This window comes from Callorhinus ursinus, unplaced genomic scaffold (genome assembly GCF_003265705.2).
Source record: "Callorhinus ursinus isolate GAN/ISIS: 27379988/994484 unplaced genomic scaffold, GSC_fseal_2.0 scaffold20, whole genome shotgun sequence".
NCBI lineage: Eukaryota > Metazoa > Chordata > Mammalia > Carnivora > Otariidae > Callorhinus > Callorhinus ursinus.
The window spans coordinates 17,851,918-17,871,434 of record NW_027397082.1 but is presented as its reverse complement, the minus strand read 5'-3'; the positions used below and the strand labels follow the sequence as shown (position 1 = coordinate 17,871,434).

The following is a 19,517-nucleotide window of genomic DNA, read 5'->3' as shown; positions in this document are numbered from 1 at the left end:
GGTGAGGAATGTAAGGAATCCTTTAGGTTATCCTGGAGGGCATTGGTGAGGAAGCCAGAGAAGGACCCTCCAACAGCTCCAAGCTAGACCTTGTTTCTCTGTACTATCTTTAGAGCATGCAATTAAGGGTTAGGGCTTGGAAGCCATTTTCTCCTTGTTTGTTCATTCAGACATGCAAGCATTCATTTATTCATTCATTCAACATAAGATCTCCCATGTGGGGGGGGTGCAAATTGCTGAAGACACAGGGACTCTGTCCTTGAAGGGCCCACATTAGCCCCCCAATCAGGAAAAAGGAGATGGAGGTCCTAGAGCAGAGAGGCCCTCTGGTTTTATGGAAGGATCAGGGACCCATTGGTTACTCTGAAATGGATTTGAATCTCAGTTCTACCATTTGGAATGTAATTGCTGATGACTCCAAAATCTGTAATCTCAGTACAAACCTCCCTCAAGTCTGTATATATGATTGTCTCTGCAACATTTCCACTGGGATATCTGAACCAACTCAAATTTAACTTAGAACTCCTGAAAAATCTCCCCACCCAATCTAATTCTCTTCAATTTTCTCCTTCTTGGTAAATGGCACCATCATGCAGACTCTTGCTGAGGCCCAAATCCTAAGAATCATTTAAAAAACATTTTGGAGGGATAAAAAATTATATATACCTGGTAACATTTTGAAAGTTCATAAGGATATACTATATACAGTGATAAGCACATCTTGATCCCATTCCTATTAACATGTTGATTCCTCTACCCCATATCTAACCCATATCTAGTCCTGTTGGCACTACTTCCAGATTATATCAAATCTGAGGGCTTCTCATAACCAGCTTCAAGTCTAAACTCCTTACCATGGCCTACAAGGCCCTGTTATGTTCTAGCCCCTACTTGTCTTCTCTGTCACAGGGCCTCCTTTCTGCCCTGGAGTATGCCTAATCTATTGCTTTCCCATTGGTTTCTCCTTCTGACTGAAGCACCCTTTCCCAGGGCTGTTAATGGCCTGACTCCTCCTGAATATTCAGGTCGTGGCTCAGATGCTACTTTTCTGAGGATCCTGTGTAAGCCCCTTACTCTCTATCACAGAAATTATCCTGCATATTTATAATAATATTTATATATAATGCATATTATAATATAATAATAATTATTATTAGGTATATGTTCTCCAGGGAATTCCCAGGGCCTAGAAAAATGCCTGGCACTTCCAGGCTTTTGTTAAGTATTTGTCAACTGACCCATCGACCTCCAATAGACAACTTCACTTCTTTAAGCCTTCGTTCCCTTATTAATAGAAGAGGGATTACAATGCCTACTTTGCTTGGTAGTTTTAAGCGTCAGATATGTGGGGGAAAGTATTAAGGACATCGGGAAATTGCCCCACAGTGAACCTTTACAGTTCCCTGCTCACTTCCATTAGACAGAAGGAGCGGACTGATAAACCCTCCCTTTCCTCCCAGGTAAAAAGAGCTACGGGTGAAAAGGCCCAGGAAGAGGTGGTCCCACTACGCAGCAGCATCATCGCCCTTTTAAGAAGCGCGGAACTCTACTCCCACCCTAGTGTTTAATGTACTGAAGTAAGTGCAAGTCACGTGAGGCTCTCGTGTCTGCCCCTCCTTGAAGAGGCGGAGCCTCAGCTTGGGGACCAATAGCGGGAGCAGCCTCCGGAACAGCCCCAACTCCAGACAGGGGATAAGGGGAGGAGCCGGGAGCTTCAGCAGCTGTAACAGCACTTCCGGACGTACGCCCCGCCCTTATCCTCCCCCTCCCCTCCCTGTCGGTCTTGGTCTCCAGTGCCGGGTGCGCAGAACCAGCGGGTGCTGATTAAAGGCGCCGCCGTTGCGCTGCCGCTTTCTCCTCCCGTCCCCCTCCCGGTCTCCCCGCCCCCTTCCCGTGTAGCGGGACCGGCCTTGATGTAGGGACACCACCCTCCGCCTGTCTCCGCTCTAGCTCAAGAGTCCGGCTCACCGCAACCCCCTGCCCGCCTGCATCCCCACCGTGCCAGCCGCACTCTGCTCGGAGCCCATTGTATCCCCTCGCCTCCGGCTACAGACTCGGAGGCCAGGCAGTGGCGGGAAGATCGGGGACCCCTGTGCTCCCCTCCAGCCGGTCCCATGAGCCGGGGCCCCTCCCCCTCCCGTCCTCCTTCCAACCGCGAGGTAGCGGCGAGGGCGCCCTTCCCTCCCTGCTGAGGTGGGAGGGGGCCGACTGACCGGCAGCAGGGACTCACCCCCGCCCCAGCCCTAGCGGCGCCCCCCGCACCGCGCCCCCTTCCCGGGGGGAGAACCGGAGCCCTAGCGAGGAGAGGCAGGAAAAGAACTGCCCGGCGCGCAGATCATTTTTATTATCGAGATTATTATTAAAAGGGGGCGGGGAGCCCAGAGTGCGGGGGAGGGGGCTAGAGACGCAGCTATTTTTATTAAACAGATTATTCCTGAAATAATAATAATACGCGCAAGATGGCTGAAGGTGGCCCTGATGAGAGTGTTGGTTTTTTTTTTTTTTTTTTTTTTTGATCTGAGGATAAAGCTCTGAGGCGACTGCCGCTGCGGAGACCCTGCCCGAAGTGCCCTCCCCTCAGTTGTGAAGCTTCGGGCGGACAAACGGACCCACAGACAGAGCGACTGGCGTGGGCCCGCCCCGGACGCGTCTCCCGGGCAGCAGCCGGGGGCCGCCGGCGCTCGCCTTTCTGCCGACTTCTTCCAGTTCTAATCTTTTTTTTTATTTTTTGGAAAGGACCGGGGTGGGTGGAGCAGAGGTGGAGAGAAATCGGGACTTGGCATTTTCTCCTCTCTCTCCTAATTTGAGGGAGGCCGCCAGCCCTCCCCTTAAAAAAAAAGAAAATCCCACCGAGAGAGAGAGAGAGAGAGAAAGCCCGCTGCAGGACCCTCAAGCGAGCGCGCCTGGACCCCTGGCCACCGCGGCCGCCGCCAGGAGCCCAAGATGGCTGGGCTCTGAGGGAGGCAGCCTGGCCCGGCTGGCTCGGCTTGGCCCCGCCGCCGCAGGCTGGCTCCGACCGCAGCCCCGAGCCTTCCAGGCCGGAGCAGAGGCCGAGAAGAAAAGAAAGTGGGGGGGAGGGAGGCCGGGGTGGCGAAGGGGGAGGGCCGGGGCGGGGGGGGGAGGGGAGGGCCAGGAGCCGAGCCTCCTGTTCATTAGCAGTTGAGAAAAATTCCTTTCTAGTTTGATCAATCCTTGTTTTCCTCGGCAGAGCCGAGGCGCCCGCCCAGCGCGGAGACCGAGAGCGGGGTCTCTCTGCGGCGGGGGCGCCGGGCCTCGGGGAAGCGCAGAAGTCGCGAAGAGGGGGTCAGGCCGGAGCACCGCCGGGGCTTCTCCCTCCCTTTCTGGTTGGCTTTTTTTTTTTTTTTTCCACTTCTCTCCCTCCCCCTTCCGTTTCTATTTGTGAAGGGAGGAGGAAGGCAGAGGCGGGCTGGTGTCTCTGGCCGGGGACTGGAATTTCATCTGAATGACTGCCCCTGCGCGCACGCAGCGCCCCGGAGTCGGCCCGCCTGCGCCCCGCAGCCCGCACCCGCACCCGGCCGGCCAGCCGGGGGGCGCCTGCGCCGCGGCCCGGGGACCGCCAGCTCGCCTCGCCCGCCCGCTCCCGGTCTAGCCGCCCTCGGCGCGGCCGCTCTCGCTTCCCCGGCTTCTCGGACCCCGGACGAGGCGAGTGAGGTGCTGCGCGGGCGAGCCGGGAAGGAGCCCCATCGCCACCGCCGCCGTCGCTGGAGGAAGTGTGCGGCTCCCGGGCTCTGGCCGCTGCGGGGCGCGCCCCAATGTCAGCCGCGAAGCCGGGCGCAGGCCGCGGGCCGCCGCTGGCCTAGCCGCGCGGACGGGGGGCGGGGTAGGGGGGGCGGCCTCATATGGAATTTGGACCCCGGCGCTCCCCTCCAGGGCTGGTGTCCCGGCCGCGGCCCTGGCGCAGTCCGCCGCCTCCCGCTAGGCGCTCGGGAGGAGGAGGAGGAGACGCAGCCGGCTGCGCGCGCGGCGGGAGGACCGAGGCTCCCTTCTCTGGGGGGCAGGCGCGCGGAAGGCGCTGGTGACTGAGCGACTGTCGGGGCTGCCTGGGGCCGGAGCTCGGGGCTCGGCGGGCCTGCAGCTGCACGGGACGGACCCCCAGAGTTGGGCAGTTGGGGAGGCCTGCCCGGGCCCCCTGCCCGCCGCCGCCATGGCGGAGAATTGGAAGAACTGCTTCGAGGAGGAGCTCATCTGCCCCATCTGCCTGCATGTCTTCGTGGAGCCGGTGCAATTACCGTGCAAACACAACTTCTGCCGGGGCTGCATCGGCGAGGCGTGGGCCAAGGACAGCGGCCTGGTGCGCTGCCCGGAGTGCAACCAGGCCTACAACCAGAAGCCGGGCCTGGAGAAGAACCTGAAGCTCACCAACATCGTGGAGAAGTTCAACGCCCTGCACGTGGAGAAGCCGCCGGCGGCGCTGCACTGCGTGTTCTGCCGCCGCGGCCCCCCGCTGCCCGCGCAGAAGGTCTGCCTGCGCTGCGAGGCGCCCTGCTGCCAGTCCCACGTGCAGACGCACCTGCAGCAGCCCTCCACCGCCCGCGGGCACCTCCTGGTGGAGGCGGACGACGTGCGGGCCTGGAGCTGCCCCCAGCACAACGCCTACCGCCTCTACCACTGTGAGGCCGAGCAGGTGGCCGTGTGCCAGTACTGCTGCTACTACAGCGGTGCGCATCAGGGACACTCGGTGTGCGACGTGGAGATCCGGAGGAATGAGATCCGGGCAAGTACCCTGCGCACACACACACACGCACACGCTCCCTACCGCCTGGGGACCACCCCTCCAGACAGGCCAACTCTGGTGACATCAGGCCAGAGTCCCCCTTCCAAACTCTTCTACCCTGAAAGTTTAGGGGCGAGGTCCTGGGAAGAAGGGTCCCCTGCTACGTGATACATTCCTGCACCTGTGCTCATAGGGTCCATCTCTTGAGTCATTTATAGAATTGAGGTGAGGGGTAGAGTTCGGGTGTTGCTTTTCTGTTCTGCTCCGCAGCTCCCTTCCCGGGCCTTGTTTCTGTAGGCCCTATGGGAAGTCACCAAGGCAGTGACCCAGGTCCTGCTTCTCCAGCTGCTGTTTATGTAATGAGTGTCCTGGTGCCGCTGCTGTGGCTGACATGATCCATGATGCTGGCATACCAATGAGGAAGTAAACAAAAGCAGCCATGTTCGTTTCAAGCCCTATTGGAAACACACTGGGGTGGGGGGGTGCGGTGGAGGGGAGCTTCCGGAGGGAGAACAGAACTCTGGTATCTATCTGGACCAGGCCTGGACAGCCAGCCGCACCAGTGAGCAGTGTCTCGGCCATTCTGATTATTCCCAGTAGCCCACTCTCCATGTGTGAGAATCACCGCCCTCTGCGTGCCTCTGTATGTTGCCTGAGTCCGCATGAACAAACCTTAAAGTATGTGTCTTCATCACCCTGAGCCCTTTTCTCCCAGCCCAGCCCTCTATCACAGCCCTCCCACATTTGGGGAGGGGAAGTGGAAGACGGAAAAAGAATCCTGTGGGTTTAAGGTTGAGCTGCCTTGCAATCTGGTTTCAGGCAGCTGGCTCCCCTGGGCTGCCGGCGGGGTGATTACAGAACCGCATCCCCTCCCATTGTATACACCCGTCGGCAGCAGCCAATGTCAAGACCGCCTTCCCCCTCAGGCCCCTGGGCCTGGCTGTGGAGCTGGACTGAGGCAATACTTCCGTCCCCTTCAGTGGAGGGGGGCTCCTCCTAGGTCCCTCCCTGGTCTCCTGGCTTTCAGGGTTGAGTCATACCAGAAGGAAGGGGTTGGCCTGAGACTGAGCCATCTCGAAGCCCCAGCTTGGAGCCTGGGTGTGATATCATGGGGGTGAGGTTGGGCTTTGGTTGGACTGGGAGTGTTTAATGGGTGGGGGCCCCTGGAGGCTAGTCGAGGCCAGTGGGGAGCTTGGGTATGAGGAAGCTCTGAGCAGGGGACGGTTGTGGACGGGGGCTGTTTCCTGTGGGGGGGGGACCAGTCAGAATGAGTCACTGTTTAGCAATTAAAAAACATACACATACAACTAACAAAAGGCAGGAGGGCGGCCACAGGCTGAGGGCAGGGATAACGAATAAAATTTGCTGTATAATTAGTTTCCAATCGGTTGGGCTAGCTCTGGGTTTTTGTACCAGGACAGGACCTCTGGTTTCTTAAAGGAAGTGGAGGGGATGGAGAGAGGGGCCATTCTCTCCCCTCCCCTGGGGTTGAGAAACAGAGGCCCAGGGGAAGCAGATGAGCCCCTGGTGTCCACCCCCAACTCAGGGCAGGCAGAGCCCAGACTTTTCTCAGTATTGGGAAGCTGATGCTATTAATAAAGATGGAAAGGCCGGGGAAGGAGGGGAAAGCGCAGGGGCAGGAAGAATGAGCGCTGTCCAGTTCTTGTCCTGGGATTGACAGTGGAAGGTGACAGGAAGGGAAAGACAGAGATGTGGCTGAAAGGACCCGGGGAGGGGGCAGCAGCCAGGGTGATGAGTGAATGTGTGCCTGCACCCACGCTTTTGCTCTTAACTGTGTCTGAGTGCTAGGGGTGCTCTTCATTTGGGTGGGGAGAAAACATAATTATGCCTGGTTCAGTAGTAGGAGGGGATCTTTAGATGTGTGTCTGTGTTTCCAAGTGTCTCTGAGGCTGCTTTGCCCTTAAATGCACCTGTCTCTTGTCTGTACAATTGGGGACTGGGGGGGTGGGGAGGTGGTTTGCCCAGGCATGCAGAGTATATTCTGGGGTTCCCACCAGCAGGTCCCTGATCCTGGCTCATAGAAGGAACTGGATGGGAAGGAAGCGCTGAACTTTGTCAGCAGCTGCGTGCGTGCATGTGTGTGCCTGTGTATGTGTGTTCATGTGTTCATTTTTGCTCCTGGTGTGGGCAGGCTCACAAATAGTGGGGTTGCTTCAGGGCCAGATGTGCAGTTCTGTGCGCTCAGCATCTGTGCCCAGCAGCCTGAGTCTTATACCCCTCCCAGCACCCCTCCCCAGCCCTCCAGATTCTCTCTGGTGACCCAGGGCACTGGAGTTGGAAACCCTTCAATAGGCCAGCGCCACTCACTGTGAGTTGGACTTATTGAATGTGGAGGAAGAGGGGCCTCGCCCTCAGGGGAGGGGGAGAGCTGTGGGGAACCTGAATGGAAGAACCCATTGCGTAGCCCGTTCTCCAGCCAGGGGGAGGGGCCTTTCCCTGGGCCTCTTTTTCCCTTGCCTGAGGGCCTCTGCTGATGCCATGGATGTCACGGAGAGCAACAGAATTCTCCCGGATGTAGGAGCAGATACGTGGAGACCTGCCCTTAAAATACAGCCCCTCTTCTTGTGCTTCCTTTTCTGTCCTGCTGGGGTGGGGGGTGGGGGGCTGCTGAAATGCCCCATTGGCTACAAATAGGAAACTGAGCAACCTCTCCCTAGTGGCCCTAGTCCCATACTCACAAGCACCCACAGGAGCATGGGCCAGTCGTCTGGAGTAGGGGCCCAGCCAGAAAGCGAGCTGGGCTTCTCTCCAGCCTGGGGGATAGCAGGGAACCCAGAGTCAGGCAGCCAACTCTGTTGCCCCACTCTGTCCTTGGGAAGCCAGTGTGTAGGCCCCATTGCCGTGAAGACTTATCCACTGGGGAGGCCCCAGAGACTACTCTTTGGGACAGGCCTAGACCCCAAATATATTCTTTGGGGCCATAAGAGGCTAACTTCCCAAAATTGGGATATCCAGGTAGGTTTGAGCCTGGCAGCTGTAGGTGGTGAAACCCTCTTCTAGCCCCCTGGTTTAGGGGTTCATCTGAGCAGGAAACTAGGGTAAGCTGGGAGCATCCCCACCTCATAACCATCTTTAACATGGAAAGAAAACCCAAGATAAGGCCTAGTTATGTGTATGAGGAGCTATTCAGGGTGTGTGTGTGTGTGTGTGTGTGCGTGTGTGTGTGTGTGTGCGTGTGTGCAGGTCATAGTTGTGTACCTGTGTCATTCCTAGGACCCCAGACCAAGGCTGGAAATGTTGTCAGAACCCTTTTCCTCACATTCTTGTAGGTTTAGTGTTGAGAGAGGTTCTCCGGAAAGGGGGGTGGGGATCCCACTGATCAGGCCAAGGTTATGCTGCTCACATTGCCCCTGGTTGGAGGGCTTGCACTGGGACCCCGGAGGGGATCTGATGTCTCGGGCCCAGCGTCTCTCTGGGTGGGCTGTGGGAGTGAGGGCTGCCCTGGCCCAGCTGACTGAGGCAGCACCAGGCTCTGCCGCTCCCTCCTCCCCCGACCATACTCCTGACCTCCCAGGTGGGGTGGTAGCTGGGGTGTGTGTGAGTTGCCCCTTCCTTATCCTGAGTCTGCAGGGAAGGTGGGCCCTGGGCCCCAGGCAGAGGGGAGTCTCAGGGAGAGGCCCAGCCCCCACCTCCACCCCAGGATCCTGCTGACATAGCCAGGCGCCTGTCATGCACGCCCTATTGATCGCTCGGCCTCCTGCAGCTCTGGGTGGCTGTGCGTCCGTGTCTGTCTGCAGGTGTGTGTGTGCGCTTGTGTGTAACCAGCGTGTCTGGTTGTGTCTCTCAACATGTGACTCATTTCCTCTATCTCGCACGTGTATCTCTGCGAAGGTACCGTGTGAGTGACCGCCTTGATTGTGTAGCTGTCCCGTGTGTTGCTGCGGGGTCAGGAAGGCGTGCGGGTGTGCGGCTCTGAGAGGGGCGGGTGACCGCGTGGCCTGCTTGCTGCAGCCCTGTGATTGGAACTTGAGTGGGTGTGCATGACCGTCAGCACCATGTTGCTAGCATGTGGCTGCCTGCTCGGGCTCTGAGTCTTGTGTGACTTTCTCAATTGGTGGGGGTGTCACGGAGGGGCTGACAAGATGGAATTCCCCTCAGGGTGAGCTCGCTGCCCGTGGCAGGTGTTGGAGGCAGAGGTCCAGGCAGATCCTGCGAGGCTGTGTTGGAGGCAGTGTGGGTGGGCATAGGCAGAAGGTGGGCCCAGCTTGGGCCCTTGCCCTGGACGGAGCAGGCAGGCCTGGCTGGCCTCATCCCTGGCTCTGGGAAAGCCTTCCTTCCCGGCTGGCCTGGCATTCAAGCCCAGACAAAGGGGGGCTTTCTCTCTCGCCTCTTTGTTCTCCCGCCCCAGAGCACTGCTCTCTGCATGGCAAAAGCTAATTCCACTCTGCAGCTGGGAGCCCTTCTCTGGGGTCTGCCGGGGCTTGTCTCCGAGCTGCCGCTGCTCTCCTCGCCCTGGCTCCTGCCCTGCAGCCTCTTCTCTCTGCGTCTCTGGTTGACTCTGGCCCGGGGGTCTGCAGGGTAGCCCGAGGCAGGAGCCGAGGTCTGGAAAGGGGTGTCTGGAAGAAGCTGCTCTGAGACCAGGGGAGAGTGCTGTGGCCCAGGGAGAGAGGAGGCCCACGTACTCCTGGGACGAGGGCTTCGGGGTGCAGGGGGGGGGTAGGTGTGGAAGCTGGGGAGGAGGTTAGGATGGGGTAGCTCTGAGCAGGGGCTGCAGCCCGAGCTGGAGCTGGAATGAGGGCTCTCCGGGCAGGGGCCTGAGCAGAGAGAGGTATGTAGCGGCCCAGCTCCCTCTTCTTGCCCCCCCTACCTCTCCCCGCCCCCACCACCACCCCAGAGGCTGCTAGGTCCAGCCCTGGCCCTGTTTGAAAACCTCAGGCCTGCCTCTGGCCCAACCCCTGGGGCCCTGTTCCCTCCTGACCTTGCTTCTCTTCAAGGTTGACTTGAGGGTTTTATTATTATTTATTAACTTTTATGCAGCCTAGAGGCCCCATGGTCTCAGCCGTCTGCCCAGTCCAGTCTGGCATCAAAAATGCCAGCTGGGCCTGGCCAGTTAGACTGCAGAGGGATGTGAGGCTTTCTTGGGGCAGGAACGTAAGGGGCTATAAGTGCCCCCTCTCTGAGTCGGGAGGGGCATCAGAGGGAGCAGCTCAAGGCAGAGTCTGGATGTTCTGGGGCCTGCTCCTCATCCCCGCCAGGTGTGATGGGATGGGAACGGAGTGCCCCCAAGCTTTTTTGATGCTTTTGCCCTCACAGGCCCAGGAGCAGACCACAAAAGGCCTAAGTCCTAAGGGCCAGGGCCAGGGCCAGGGCCAGGAATGAGCAGGTCCCATCAGGGCCAGGGGCTGCTGGTGGAGCTGGGCCTCAGATTGTTCCTTGTCCTTCCTGCCGGAGGCCTGGTCCCTCCAGCACTGCTGGTCTAGCCCACGGTTCCCCGCTCTGCTCTGCTCCTGCACCTGCACCCTTGAGGTGTGCCACACTCCAGGTGACTCACTTCGGGCTGAGAGCGTTTGTAAGGTGCCCCCACCCCCACCCCCTGCATTGAGAGCCCATACTCTGAAACAAGCTGGAAAATCTGGTCATATCTCTCAGCTGTTTTTCCCAGGTGGACAGTGGGGCCTCGGCTCTCGGCAATTCCCTGGACGTTGGGATGGAACAAGGCTGCTGGTAGCGGGGCGGGGGGGTGTCAGTCTTGCTTCCTCTCTCCGGTCTCCCAGCTTCTCAGTAACCTGATTCAGTCATTTGGTGGAATTGAGGTGAGGGCTAAGGAAGAGACAGCAAGTAAATGTTCCCGTCCCTTCCCCCAATTTCCCAGTGCCTGAGGTAATAGTGATGTCCCTCCACCCCCCTGCCTCCCCCAGCATTTGTCTGTGGCAGGATTAAGATCATGGCCTCAAGGGAGGGCAGTTCCTGCAAGGGTGAGCTGACCAGCATGGGCCCCTGGGCCCCCCTCCCAGCCCTCCATGACGACTGGCAACCCTTGGCCAGTTTCCTTCCCATTTCTGCCCCTTCCCCTACCTACCCCTGCAGCAGAGACAGGAGCTCAATGTCGTCTGAGCTGGGGGAGGGGAAGTGAAACCCAGCCACCTTTGCTGGGCCTGGACTGGGCTCCCAACCCAGAGGGCTCTGGGCATGCAAGGTCCCAGAGTATAAGTACTGCCAGGAAAGGCTCTGAGAAAAGCCTGGAAGAGGCACAGGGCTGAGCTCCACCCCTAGGACTGGATGGGAGGTACCTCCTTCGGCTCTTCCCTGAGGAGTCAGCCGTGAATTCCTTGAAGGGGTTCCAGGTGGGCGGGAGAGGGGCTTCCCACTGCTCTGGAGGGTGGGAGTGCAACAGCCCCCATACCAGGCCCCGGGGAACTTGGTCTGGGTACCTGCCTGGGGCTGCCTCTTTCCTGCCCCTCATCTGGGACTCAGCCCCAGGTGCATCGCTTATCGGACACTGATGGGTTTGGTCATAAGGAGTAGCTAGGCAGGGAGACCATGTTTCGAAGTTGTTTGGGGAGGGGGCTGGGCTTGCAGATATCCTGAGCACTGGGAAGAAGAGTGGCCTGGACTCTTGAGAGACATCTGGAGGGGTGTGCCCTCTTCTCTGAGTAGCCAGAAGGCAACAATTTGAGGGCCAATTGGTACAGGCCCTAATGTTCCTGAAGGGGAGTCCTGGCGACCTTGCCTTTATGGCAGGCCTCTCCTAATTGTCTGGGGCCCTCAGGGGGCCCAACCTTCACCGTGTAGGGGGCAGGATGCAAGTGTATGTGTAGCTGTGTGCAACAGTGTGCGTGAGGGGGGCCCAGGCCCAGTGGCAGTGCGGGCTTGGGTGTGTTCTGGGCAATGCTTCAGGGTGCTGGTTGCTGTCTTCCTACGGCTGGGGGCGGCTTCATAGACACGGAGGATGCGGGACTGCCCAGCCGTTGTTTCCCTGCAGGCTCTGACTCTCAGGCTGACAGCAGAACCCTGTGCATGTTGGACTGGTATGGGGACCTGCTGGAAGGACAAAGTGCTGGGGGCAGGGCAGGGTCTCCTGGGGCTGGTTCTTAGAGGTTCTGTCCTAGGTCAGGGGTCAAGCTGTTGGAGCAGGGGCGGGGGCGGTGTACCCCCGGCTTCTCCAGCTTAGAACCCGAGAGCCTTAACACACCACCTCCTCCTGTCCCCAGGGGCCTGATTTTTGTTTCCAGGGCAGCTACCAGCTCACAACGAGGTCGCCAAACTCTCTTGCTGGCCTTGGTTTCCCCCGAACGTAAAATGGGCTAGAGGAGTGAGGAAGGGATGGGTGCTGCTTGTCTCTAGGAAACCAGCTGGGGCTGGGTGAAGAGTGGGAGGTCATAGGTCAAACTTGAGGGTCACTCCGAGGCCCACACAGAGGAAGAAAAAGAACCACTCCTTGTGAACACTGACTGTGAGCCAGGTTCTGTGCCACCTGCTTTGCAAACCTTATGTTGTAGGCAAAACCATGGCTTTATTCAGTCAACTGGTTCTGCATCTGTAGGGTGCCGGGGCCTCTATGTGGCCTGGCTGGGGAGGGAGGTGGAAAAAGACAGCAGCAAAACCCTATTTTCAGCAGGCTTGGAGCTTTGCAGGGAGTCCAGACCGCACTTTGCGAGGCAGACTACAGAATAGTGTTGTCCTGTAGGTCTTTCTGTGATGAGGGTCATGTTTGGTACCTGTGGTGTCTGGTACATTAGCCCCTGGCTCCATGTCGCTATTGAGCACCCGAAACTGAGGCTGGCCCACCTGAAGAACTGATGTTTGACTGAATTTGTTTTCATTTGCTTCAATTTAAATAGCCACCTGTGACTCGCGGCTGCCATACCGCGCAGCACAGCGACAGGGGAGGCACAATGTGACAGGCCACCGCCCGACAAGGACGGGAAGGGCCCTGCGCAAATGTCGAGCGTGGACCATGGAAAGTTGCCTAGGTCCTGGAGCCTTAAGTTGGGCTTTGAGGGATGGACAGAGGGAGGACGGGGTCACTGTGGACAGCGGGTTAGCAGCGTGCAGGGAGTTTGGATGTGCGCAGAGCACTGGGGACGGGATAGCAGCCCACCTGGCTGGGCGAGTCAAGTTGTCAGAAAGCCTTCGTGGCCAGAGCATTGGAAGGAGGGAGTCATTGAGGGTTCTTGAGCAGGAAGAAACCATGTTTGAAGGGGCATGTCTGGTGAGGGAGGACGACAGGACGGATGGAACAGCCAGGATGGGTAGGGCTGGGAGAGGAGGGCTTGTGGAGGCAGGAGCTTAGGGGCTGAGAAGAGCAGCTTAGTTCAGCACCTTCCATCAAACTGGCCCTGGTTCTTAGGAGAGCCAGAGTCTCCCTTCCACCTGGGTCCAACTGAGAGTCTGAGAGACCTAGCAAGGACTTTAGAGGCCTAGCTCTCAGCGTTGAGAACAAAGGAAGGGGTAGCTGCCCTTGATGCCCCCAAGTGCAGGTAAGGCAAGTATAGGGTGAGATCTGTGGACTAGGCAGAGGGCCTGTATGCCCTTGGAAGGTTGTTTGTCCCTCTGCATCTTAGGGTACTCATCTCTAAGATGGAGCTCCCCAGAGAGAGGCGGCATGCCTTGTATGAGAACAGACCCTACTGCCTGATCACCTAGGCTTGTATCCCAGCTCCGACACTTACTAGCTGTGTGACTTCGGACGAATTGCTTAATCTCTCTAGTTTCTTCTTCTCTGAAATGAGGATAATAATAGTACTTAACTCATAGCATTACTGGGGTGATTAGATAAGTCTATACAGGAAAAGCACTTAGAACAGGGGCTGGCCTGACCCTGCCCTCAGAAAGCTCATGGTTTAGATATGTGTGGGAAGCTATTCCAGGCTTTCTGTTCCTGGGAACAGGCTGGCCAGAGAGCTGTCACCAGGCCCCTGGGATTGTGTGGGGGCCAGAAAGGTTTAGAAGGCAGAAATTTAGGCCATCTGAGTCAAAGAATCTATAGGATGAGTCTGTTCTTAGAGGGAAGGGTGGTGCTCACCTATCCTTGGTAGGGGATAGAGCTGCAGCCCCCTCTGACGCCCCTTCCCCACCTGTCCCTGCAGAAGATGCTGATGAAGCAACAGGACCGTCTGGAGGAGCGAGAGCAGGACATTGAAGACCAGCTGTACAAACTTGAGTCGGACAAGCGCCTGGTGGAGGTAGCTAAGCCCAAGCCCATGGTATGGGGCGGAAAGGCTTGGGTGCAGGGCCTCGGGCTGGTTCCGTATTTGGGCTAGGATCTATTCTGTGGTCGACTCTGTGCCAGAATCCCTTGGTCAGTTATTTAGTGAACTATCAGTGGATGAGCCCCCACTGGTGCCAGGGGTAGCTGGCCCAGAGCCCCGTGCTACCTTCCGGGAATGAGCAGGTCAGACCGGGAGCTGTGGACAGCCTGGGAGCTGGGTGTCCCAGATTCTACCTTCCAAGCTATGAGAGCGGCGGGAGCGGCAGCTGGAGGTCCCCGGGGCTTACCTCCCGCCCACTCTCACCCCCGGGCCTGCAGGAGAAGGTGAGCCAGCTGAAGGAGGAGGTGCGGCTGCAGTATGAAAAGCTGCACCAGCTGCTGGATGAGGACCTGCGGCAGACGGTGGAGGTCCTGGACAAGGCCCAGGCCAAGTTCTGCAGCGAGAACGCAGCGCAGGCGCTGCACCTTGGGGAGCGCATGCAGGAGGCCAAGAAGCTGCTAGGCTCCCTGCAGCTCCTCTTTGACAAGACGGAAGATGTCAGCTTTATGAAGGTGGGCTGGGACCGGGACCGGCTGGTGGGACCGGGGGTCATTCCTAAACTGGAGTCCGCCCTCCTTGGCTCCCCAGTGAATTCCCCCCAGCAGTATGCTCACAGGGTTTTGGAGCCAGCCTGCATGGCTTCAGAACCCTCCCATCCCACTCTTTCTAGCTTTGTGAGCTTGGGAGCGAGTCATAGATGTGGCCTATGCCTGAATTCCCTCACTAATAAAATGGGGTGCATGATACAGATCTACCTACTATCCTTTATCCACAATGCCAAATTTTTTTTTTATTAAAGATTTTATTTATTTATTTGACAGATAGAGAGCACAAGTAGGCAGAGCGGCAGGCAGAGGGAGAGGGAGAAGCAGGCCCCCCGCCAAGCCGGGAGCCGGACGTGGGGCTTGATCCCAGGACCCTGGGATCATGACCTGCGCCGAAGGCAGCCGCTTAACCGACTGAGCCACCCAGGTGCTCTGACAGTGCCGAATTTTAAAAGTCTCTGAAAACTGGTAGAAAAAATTCTGACAACTCATTTAACAGAAAAAAATTGACCTGAACTCATGTTGGCAATTTATGGTCTTTATTTATCTTGCTTGATACAAGTATTCAAACATTTTCCTGCAGGAACATCGATGTATTGGATGATGGTATCCTACTGGGGATAATATGTAATATATAGTACAGGCACCATATTCCCCTTCTAAAATCCAACAAATTACAAATTCCAAAACACAGCTGGCCCCAAGGATTTCGGATAAAGGACTGAGTGCCTCTAACATCTTCCTCCTAGGGTAGTTGTGTAGATAAAATGATGGATGTGTAGAAAGCACTTTAGTGTTTGTCACATAGTAAGTGCTCAATAAATGTTAGCTATTCTTATCTTCTAGAAATGGAGACACTCCCTCCCCCCTTGCCACACTTTGGCTGGAATCAGAGGGTCAGCCCTGCCTGGGGAGAAGGGGGATGGGGCAGCTCTCCCATGTTGCCTTTCCCACTGACTAACCCTTTTCTCTCCCCCTAGAACACCAAGTCTGTGAAAATCCTAATGGACAGGTGAGCAGCTGGCCACTGGCCCCCAGGGGAACACATCTGGGGGAGGGCAGGGAGGGCCAGGCCCAGCGGGGGGGAGGTAGGGCAGGCTCACCGGTGATACCTCCTCACAGCAGATGCCCCGTCCACTGCCCCCAGGACCCAGACCTGCACGGGCAGCAGCCTTTCTCCCCCTAAGATCGGCCACCTGAACTCCAAGCTCTTCCTGAATGAGGTGGCCAAGAAGGAGAAGCAGCTGCGGAAGATGCTAGAAGGTGAGGGTGGTATCCTCAATGGAAAGGAAAGAGCCCTTTGGGCAGGGAGGAATGCCAGAGCCTTCTCTCTGAGAGGCAGCATGGCCTAGTCAGATAGTCTTTTCTTCTTATCCTGGCTTTGCCACTTCTAGCTATTGGACCTTTGGAAAAGCCATATTACCTCCCTAAACTTCATTTTCTTTAGCTGTAAAATGGGAATAACAGTACTATCTACCTGCTAATGGAGTAGGCAACATTGAGCAAGACCGTGCATGATGTAATGAGCTTGGGCCTCTAGATAGAAAGTGGGGAGAGGAGGCCTGGGTTGCTTGGGATGGGAGCTTTGGCGACTTTTGCCCCAAACTCTCCACAGGCCCCTTCAGCACACCGGTGCCCTTCCTGCAGAGCGTCCCCCTGTACCCTTGTGGCGTGAGCAGCTCTGGGGCGGAAAAGCGCAAGCACTCAACGGCCTTCCCGGAGGCCAGTTTCCTAGAGACGTCGTCAGGCCCTGTGGGCAGCCAGTATGGGGCAGCGGGCACAGCCAGCGGCGAGGGCCAGTCAGGGCAGCCCCTGGGGCCCTGCAGCTCCACGCAGCACTTGGTGGCCCTGCCGGGCGGCGCCCAACCAGTGCACTCAAGTCCTGTGTTCCCCCCATCACAGTATCCCAATGGCTCCGCCACCCAGCAGCCCATGCTCCCCCAGTATGGCGGCCGCAAGATTCTCGTCTGTTCTGTGGACAACTGTTACTGTTCTTCCGTGGCCAACCACGGTGGCCACCAGCCCTACCCCCGCTCCGGCCACTTTCCCTGGACAGTGCCCTCGCAGGAGTACTCACACCCGCTCCCGCCCACACCCTCCGTCCCCCAGTCCCTTCCTGGCCTGGCGGTCAGAGACTGGCTTGACGCCTCCCAGCAGCCTGGCCACCAGGATTTCTACAGGGTGTATGGGCAGCCGTCCACCAAACACTACGTGACGAGCTAACGCCACGCAGGCAGTGGGGCACTGGGGGATCTTCCCCCCCCCAGCCCCCCAGTGGCTCGGGAATTATGCATCCAGAGACCTGCCCTTCTACCTTCCTGTCTTCCCTCCCTTCCTCCTTCATCTCCCCCCAAGTCTTTTCCTTTTGGATTTTTTGTTTTGGGCTTTGTTTTTGATTTTTTTTTTTTTTTTTTTTTTAAATGAATCTCCTGGACGCAGATGTGACAGTGAGAGCTGGCCTGGGCTGCAGGTGGCCCTGAGTTGGGAAAACGTCTACTTCAAGGCATTGAGCTCTTTCTCTGTCTCTCCTTTTTTTCCACTCCTTCCCCTTCCCACCCCCATGGCTGGAAGGAGCCTCAGCTTCCCCTAAAGCTTTGGGGGATCCGGGGGATCCAGCCCTCCTCACCTAGCCCTGGGAGGAAGGACCAGTGGTGCCCACTGACCTGCTTCTCTCGTTTTTCTTTTGGGCGGTTTGATCACTGACTAAAAAATGACCTGTAGATTGTGGGGCTTTTTTTTTTTTTTTCTTTAAACCAAGAATGATTTCTCCTACTTCCTTCTTCTCAACATCCTCCCAGATGGAGTTCAAAGGCCACTTCTCAAGCAGCTTTTGGCACCTTCAGCCTCAGAGTGGAATCTTAAAGACAGGAACCCCATGTCCAGGAAAGGGGAAAAGGAACTTTGCCAATGATAGTGACCACAGCAAAAGCAAATAATAATATTAATAATAATAAAGAGAAATAAAAGAAATAATAAAATAAAAAACCATAGCACAGCCCTTGTTGAGGTCAGTGGGGGAGGAGTGGCTGCCCCGAGTTGGGTCCTTGCCTGGATTTTGACACAGCAACTTCCTGTAGTGAGCACTTTGTATGAATCGTGGACTTCCTGTTCTCAAGGCGCAGGTATTTATTCTGTAATCTGTCTAGAGCACACACCGAAATCCAACCTTCTAATAAACATAATGGCGCAGTCCCACTCCCTGCCTCGCCTCTTACCCCTCACTCCCCCAGGCCTAGGGTCTTCAGGTGTTGGTACAAGAAAGGGCACTGAGGGATGGAAGCCCCTGCCTTCTTTGCCTTGGTTCTGTGCTCTGTCTAGACTGTTCCAGGCCTGTGAATGTCAATTCGTCAGGCACTAACTACATCGCCTCTCAGCCTTGGGTTCATTTGACAAATATTTGCTGAGCGAGGGCCTCCCAGTCCCAGCCCCCTGCTTCATAGGTCCTGGCATCTCTTTGAGGTTCTGCCAGCATGTTCTTAGCTAGGACAGACAAAGGAAGAAATACCTTCCTGTGAGTCTTGCAAAATTACCTCTTTCAGTCCACAAATATTTATTGAGCACATGCTAAGTGCCAGGCACTGTGCAGGGCCATGGGCATAAACGGAGCAGACCCTCTTTTTTGTAATTTAGTCTAACTGGGCCTTGGCCCCCATTGGGGGAGTCACTCAGCTCCATGCTTCCTGTGGTGACTTGGGCCCAGGCCCACCCTGTGCACAGGAGAAGAGCAGGCAGGAAAATATTTGGCTCTCAGAGGCATGGAGGTAGGGTAGCAAGGTGAAGAAGACATTCTGCCCTCATCCCCTTTGGCAGAGCTGCGCAGTCTCTAGTGTGTGTTGGGAGCTTGTTAAAAGGGCTGATTCCTAGAGTCCGCTTAGCCTCCTTGGGAGCCGTCAAGGGCCCAGGAATCTGTGTTTTTAACTCCCCAATTAAAAGAAGTGCTGCCATGAAGGATTGGCTAGGGTCCTGCTTGTCACAGGGACCCCTGGGTAGAAGGAGGCGCTGGGGGACACCTCTGGTGGGGGCAGGGGGGGTGATCTTTAAAAGGGATCTCTGGTTTGTTGCTTAACAGTTGGCAAGGATCTTATGTCATACAGCAGCCTGTGCCCTTATTCCGTACCAGTAGGAGGGGCAGCCTTTGCTGGTGCCTAGTTCTCTTTCCCCTTGTCTGGGTAGAATCAGGGCCCGAATGCCTCCTATCCCAGGAAGCCTAGCGCAAGGCAGGGAGCCATGGGTAAGTCCTGTCCTGTGCCAGGGCCCCGAGCCTCACACCCAGCCCTAGTCATTCCCCCTCATAAAAGTAAGGACCTAGGGTGGAGGGCATGGTGAGGCCATGTTCCCCTGGCCAGTGGGCTGGCCAAACCAAAACAGAGTCTTGGTCCTGCTAAGTAGAAGCTCTGTCTTCCCATCCTGTGGGAATAGAAAATGACTCAGTGTTGGGTGGGTGGACCCTTGCCTCATTGTTCCCCCTTCCCCACTTTGGCAGGGAGCCAGAGCCAGGACAGAATGACAACAGCTGGCCTGCCCCCTTCTCTTCCCCTGCACCTGTTTGGGGCTAAAGCGAGGGGGCAGATGGTTGGAGCACAGTGCCCCGGCAGCCCAGGGTGGAAGGATGCCTGGGGGCAGGTGCTGGTGGACAGACAGACGTTTCACTCCGCTCACATCTGCTCCTGTCTCACTATCCCTTTCTCTGGTTGTCAGGGGCCCTAGGACATCTGTGCCAAGGGTTGGGAGCCAAGACAGAAAGCTGCCCAATTTCTTTCCCATTTGGCCTAGTTTTGTTGTAGCTGATGGGAGGGGCCCTGTCTCCAGATGCATCAGTCAGACCGGGATATGGAGGGAGACTCTGGTGGGGGGGGGGTTGAGCCCCACTGGGTCCCAGCTCCGGAAGCCCACCCCGGACAACTACACACTCAGGCTCACAGGCTGCAGGCAAAGCAGTCAATTGCCAGTAGTACAGCCGGGGAGGGGGGGCGGGCTTGCCCAGGCAGCCAGGGAAGCAGGGAGACGCCAACCCCACCCAGCTGT

The 19,517-nt window shown here is 57.0% G+C and overlaps 1 protein-coding gene across 1 annotated transcript; it reads left to right on the top strand.

Moving 5' to 3' along the window:
- The first annotated feature begins 3,121 nt into the window (after positions 1–3,121).
- TRIM8 (tripartite motif containing 8) lies at positions 3,122–17,687 on the top strand. The gene is made up of 6 exons (XM_025880383.2): positions 3,122–4,735; positions 13,786–13,881; positions 14,226–14,459; positions 15,473–15,504; positions 15,640–15,755; positions 16,108–17,687. Exons 1-6 carry the CDS (start codon positions 4,166–4,168, stop codon positions 16,713–16,715), a joined length of 1,656 nt encoding a protein of 551 aa, XP_025736168.1. The 5' UTR covers positions 3,122–4,165; the 3' UTR covers positions 16,716–17,687.
- Positions 17,688–19,517: the final 1,830 nt, after the last annotated feature.

Bases quoted from the DNA above. Each gene is read 5' to 3' on its own strand.
- TRIM8 (XM_025880383.2), top strand. From the start codon at position 4,166: ATGGCGGAGAATTGGAAGAACTGCTTCGAGGAGGAGCTCATCTGCCCC. The intron at 14,460-15,472 runs GTGGGCTGGGAC...CTCTCCCCCTAG, and splicing joins AAGATGTCAGCTTTATGAAG to AACACCAAGTCTGTGAAAAT. The intron at 15,505-15,639 runs GTGAGCAGCTGG...CACTGCCCCCAG, and splicing joins GTGAAAATCCTAATGGACAG to GACCCAGACCTGCACGGGCA.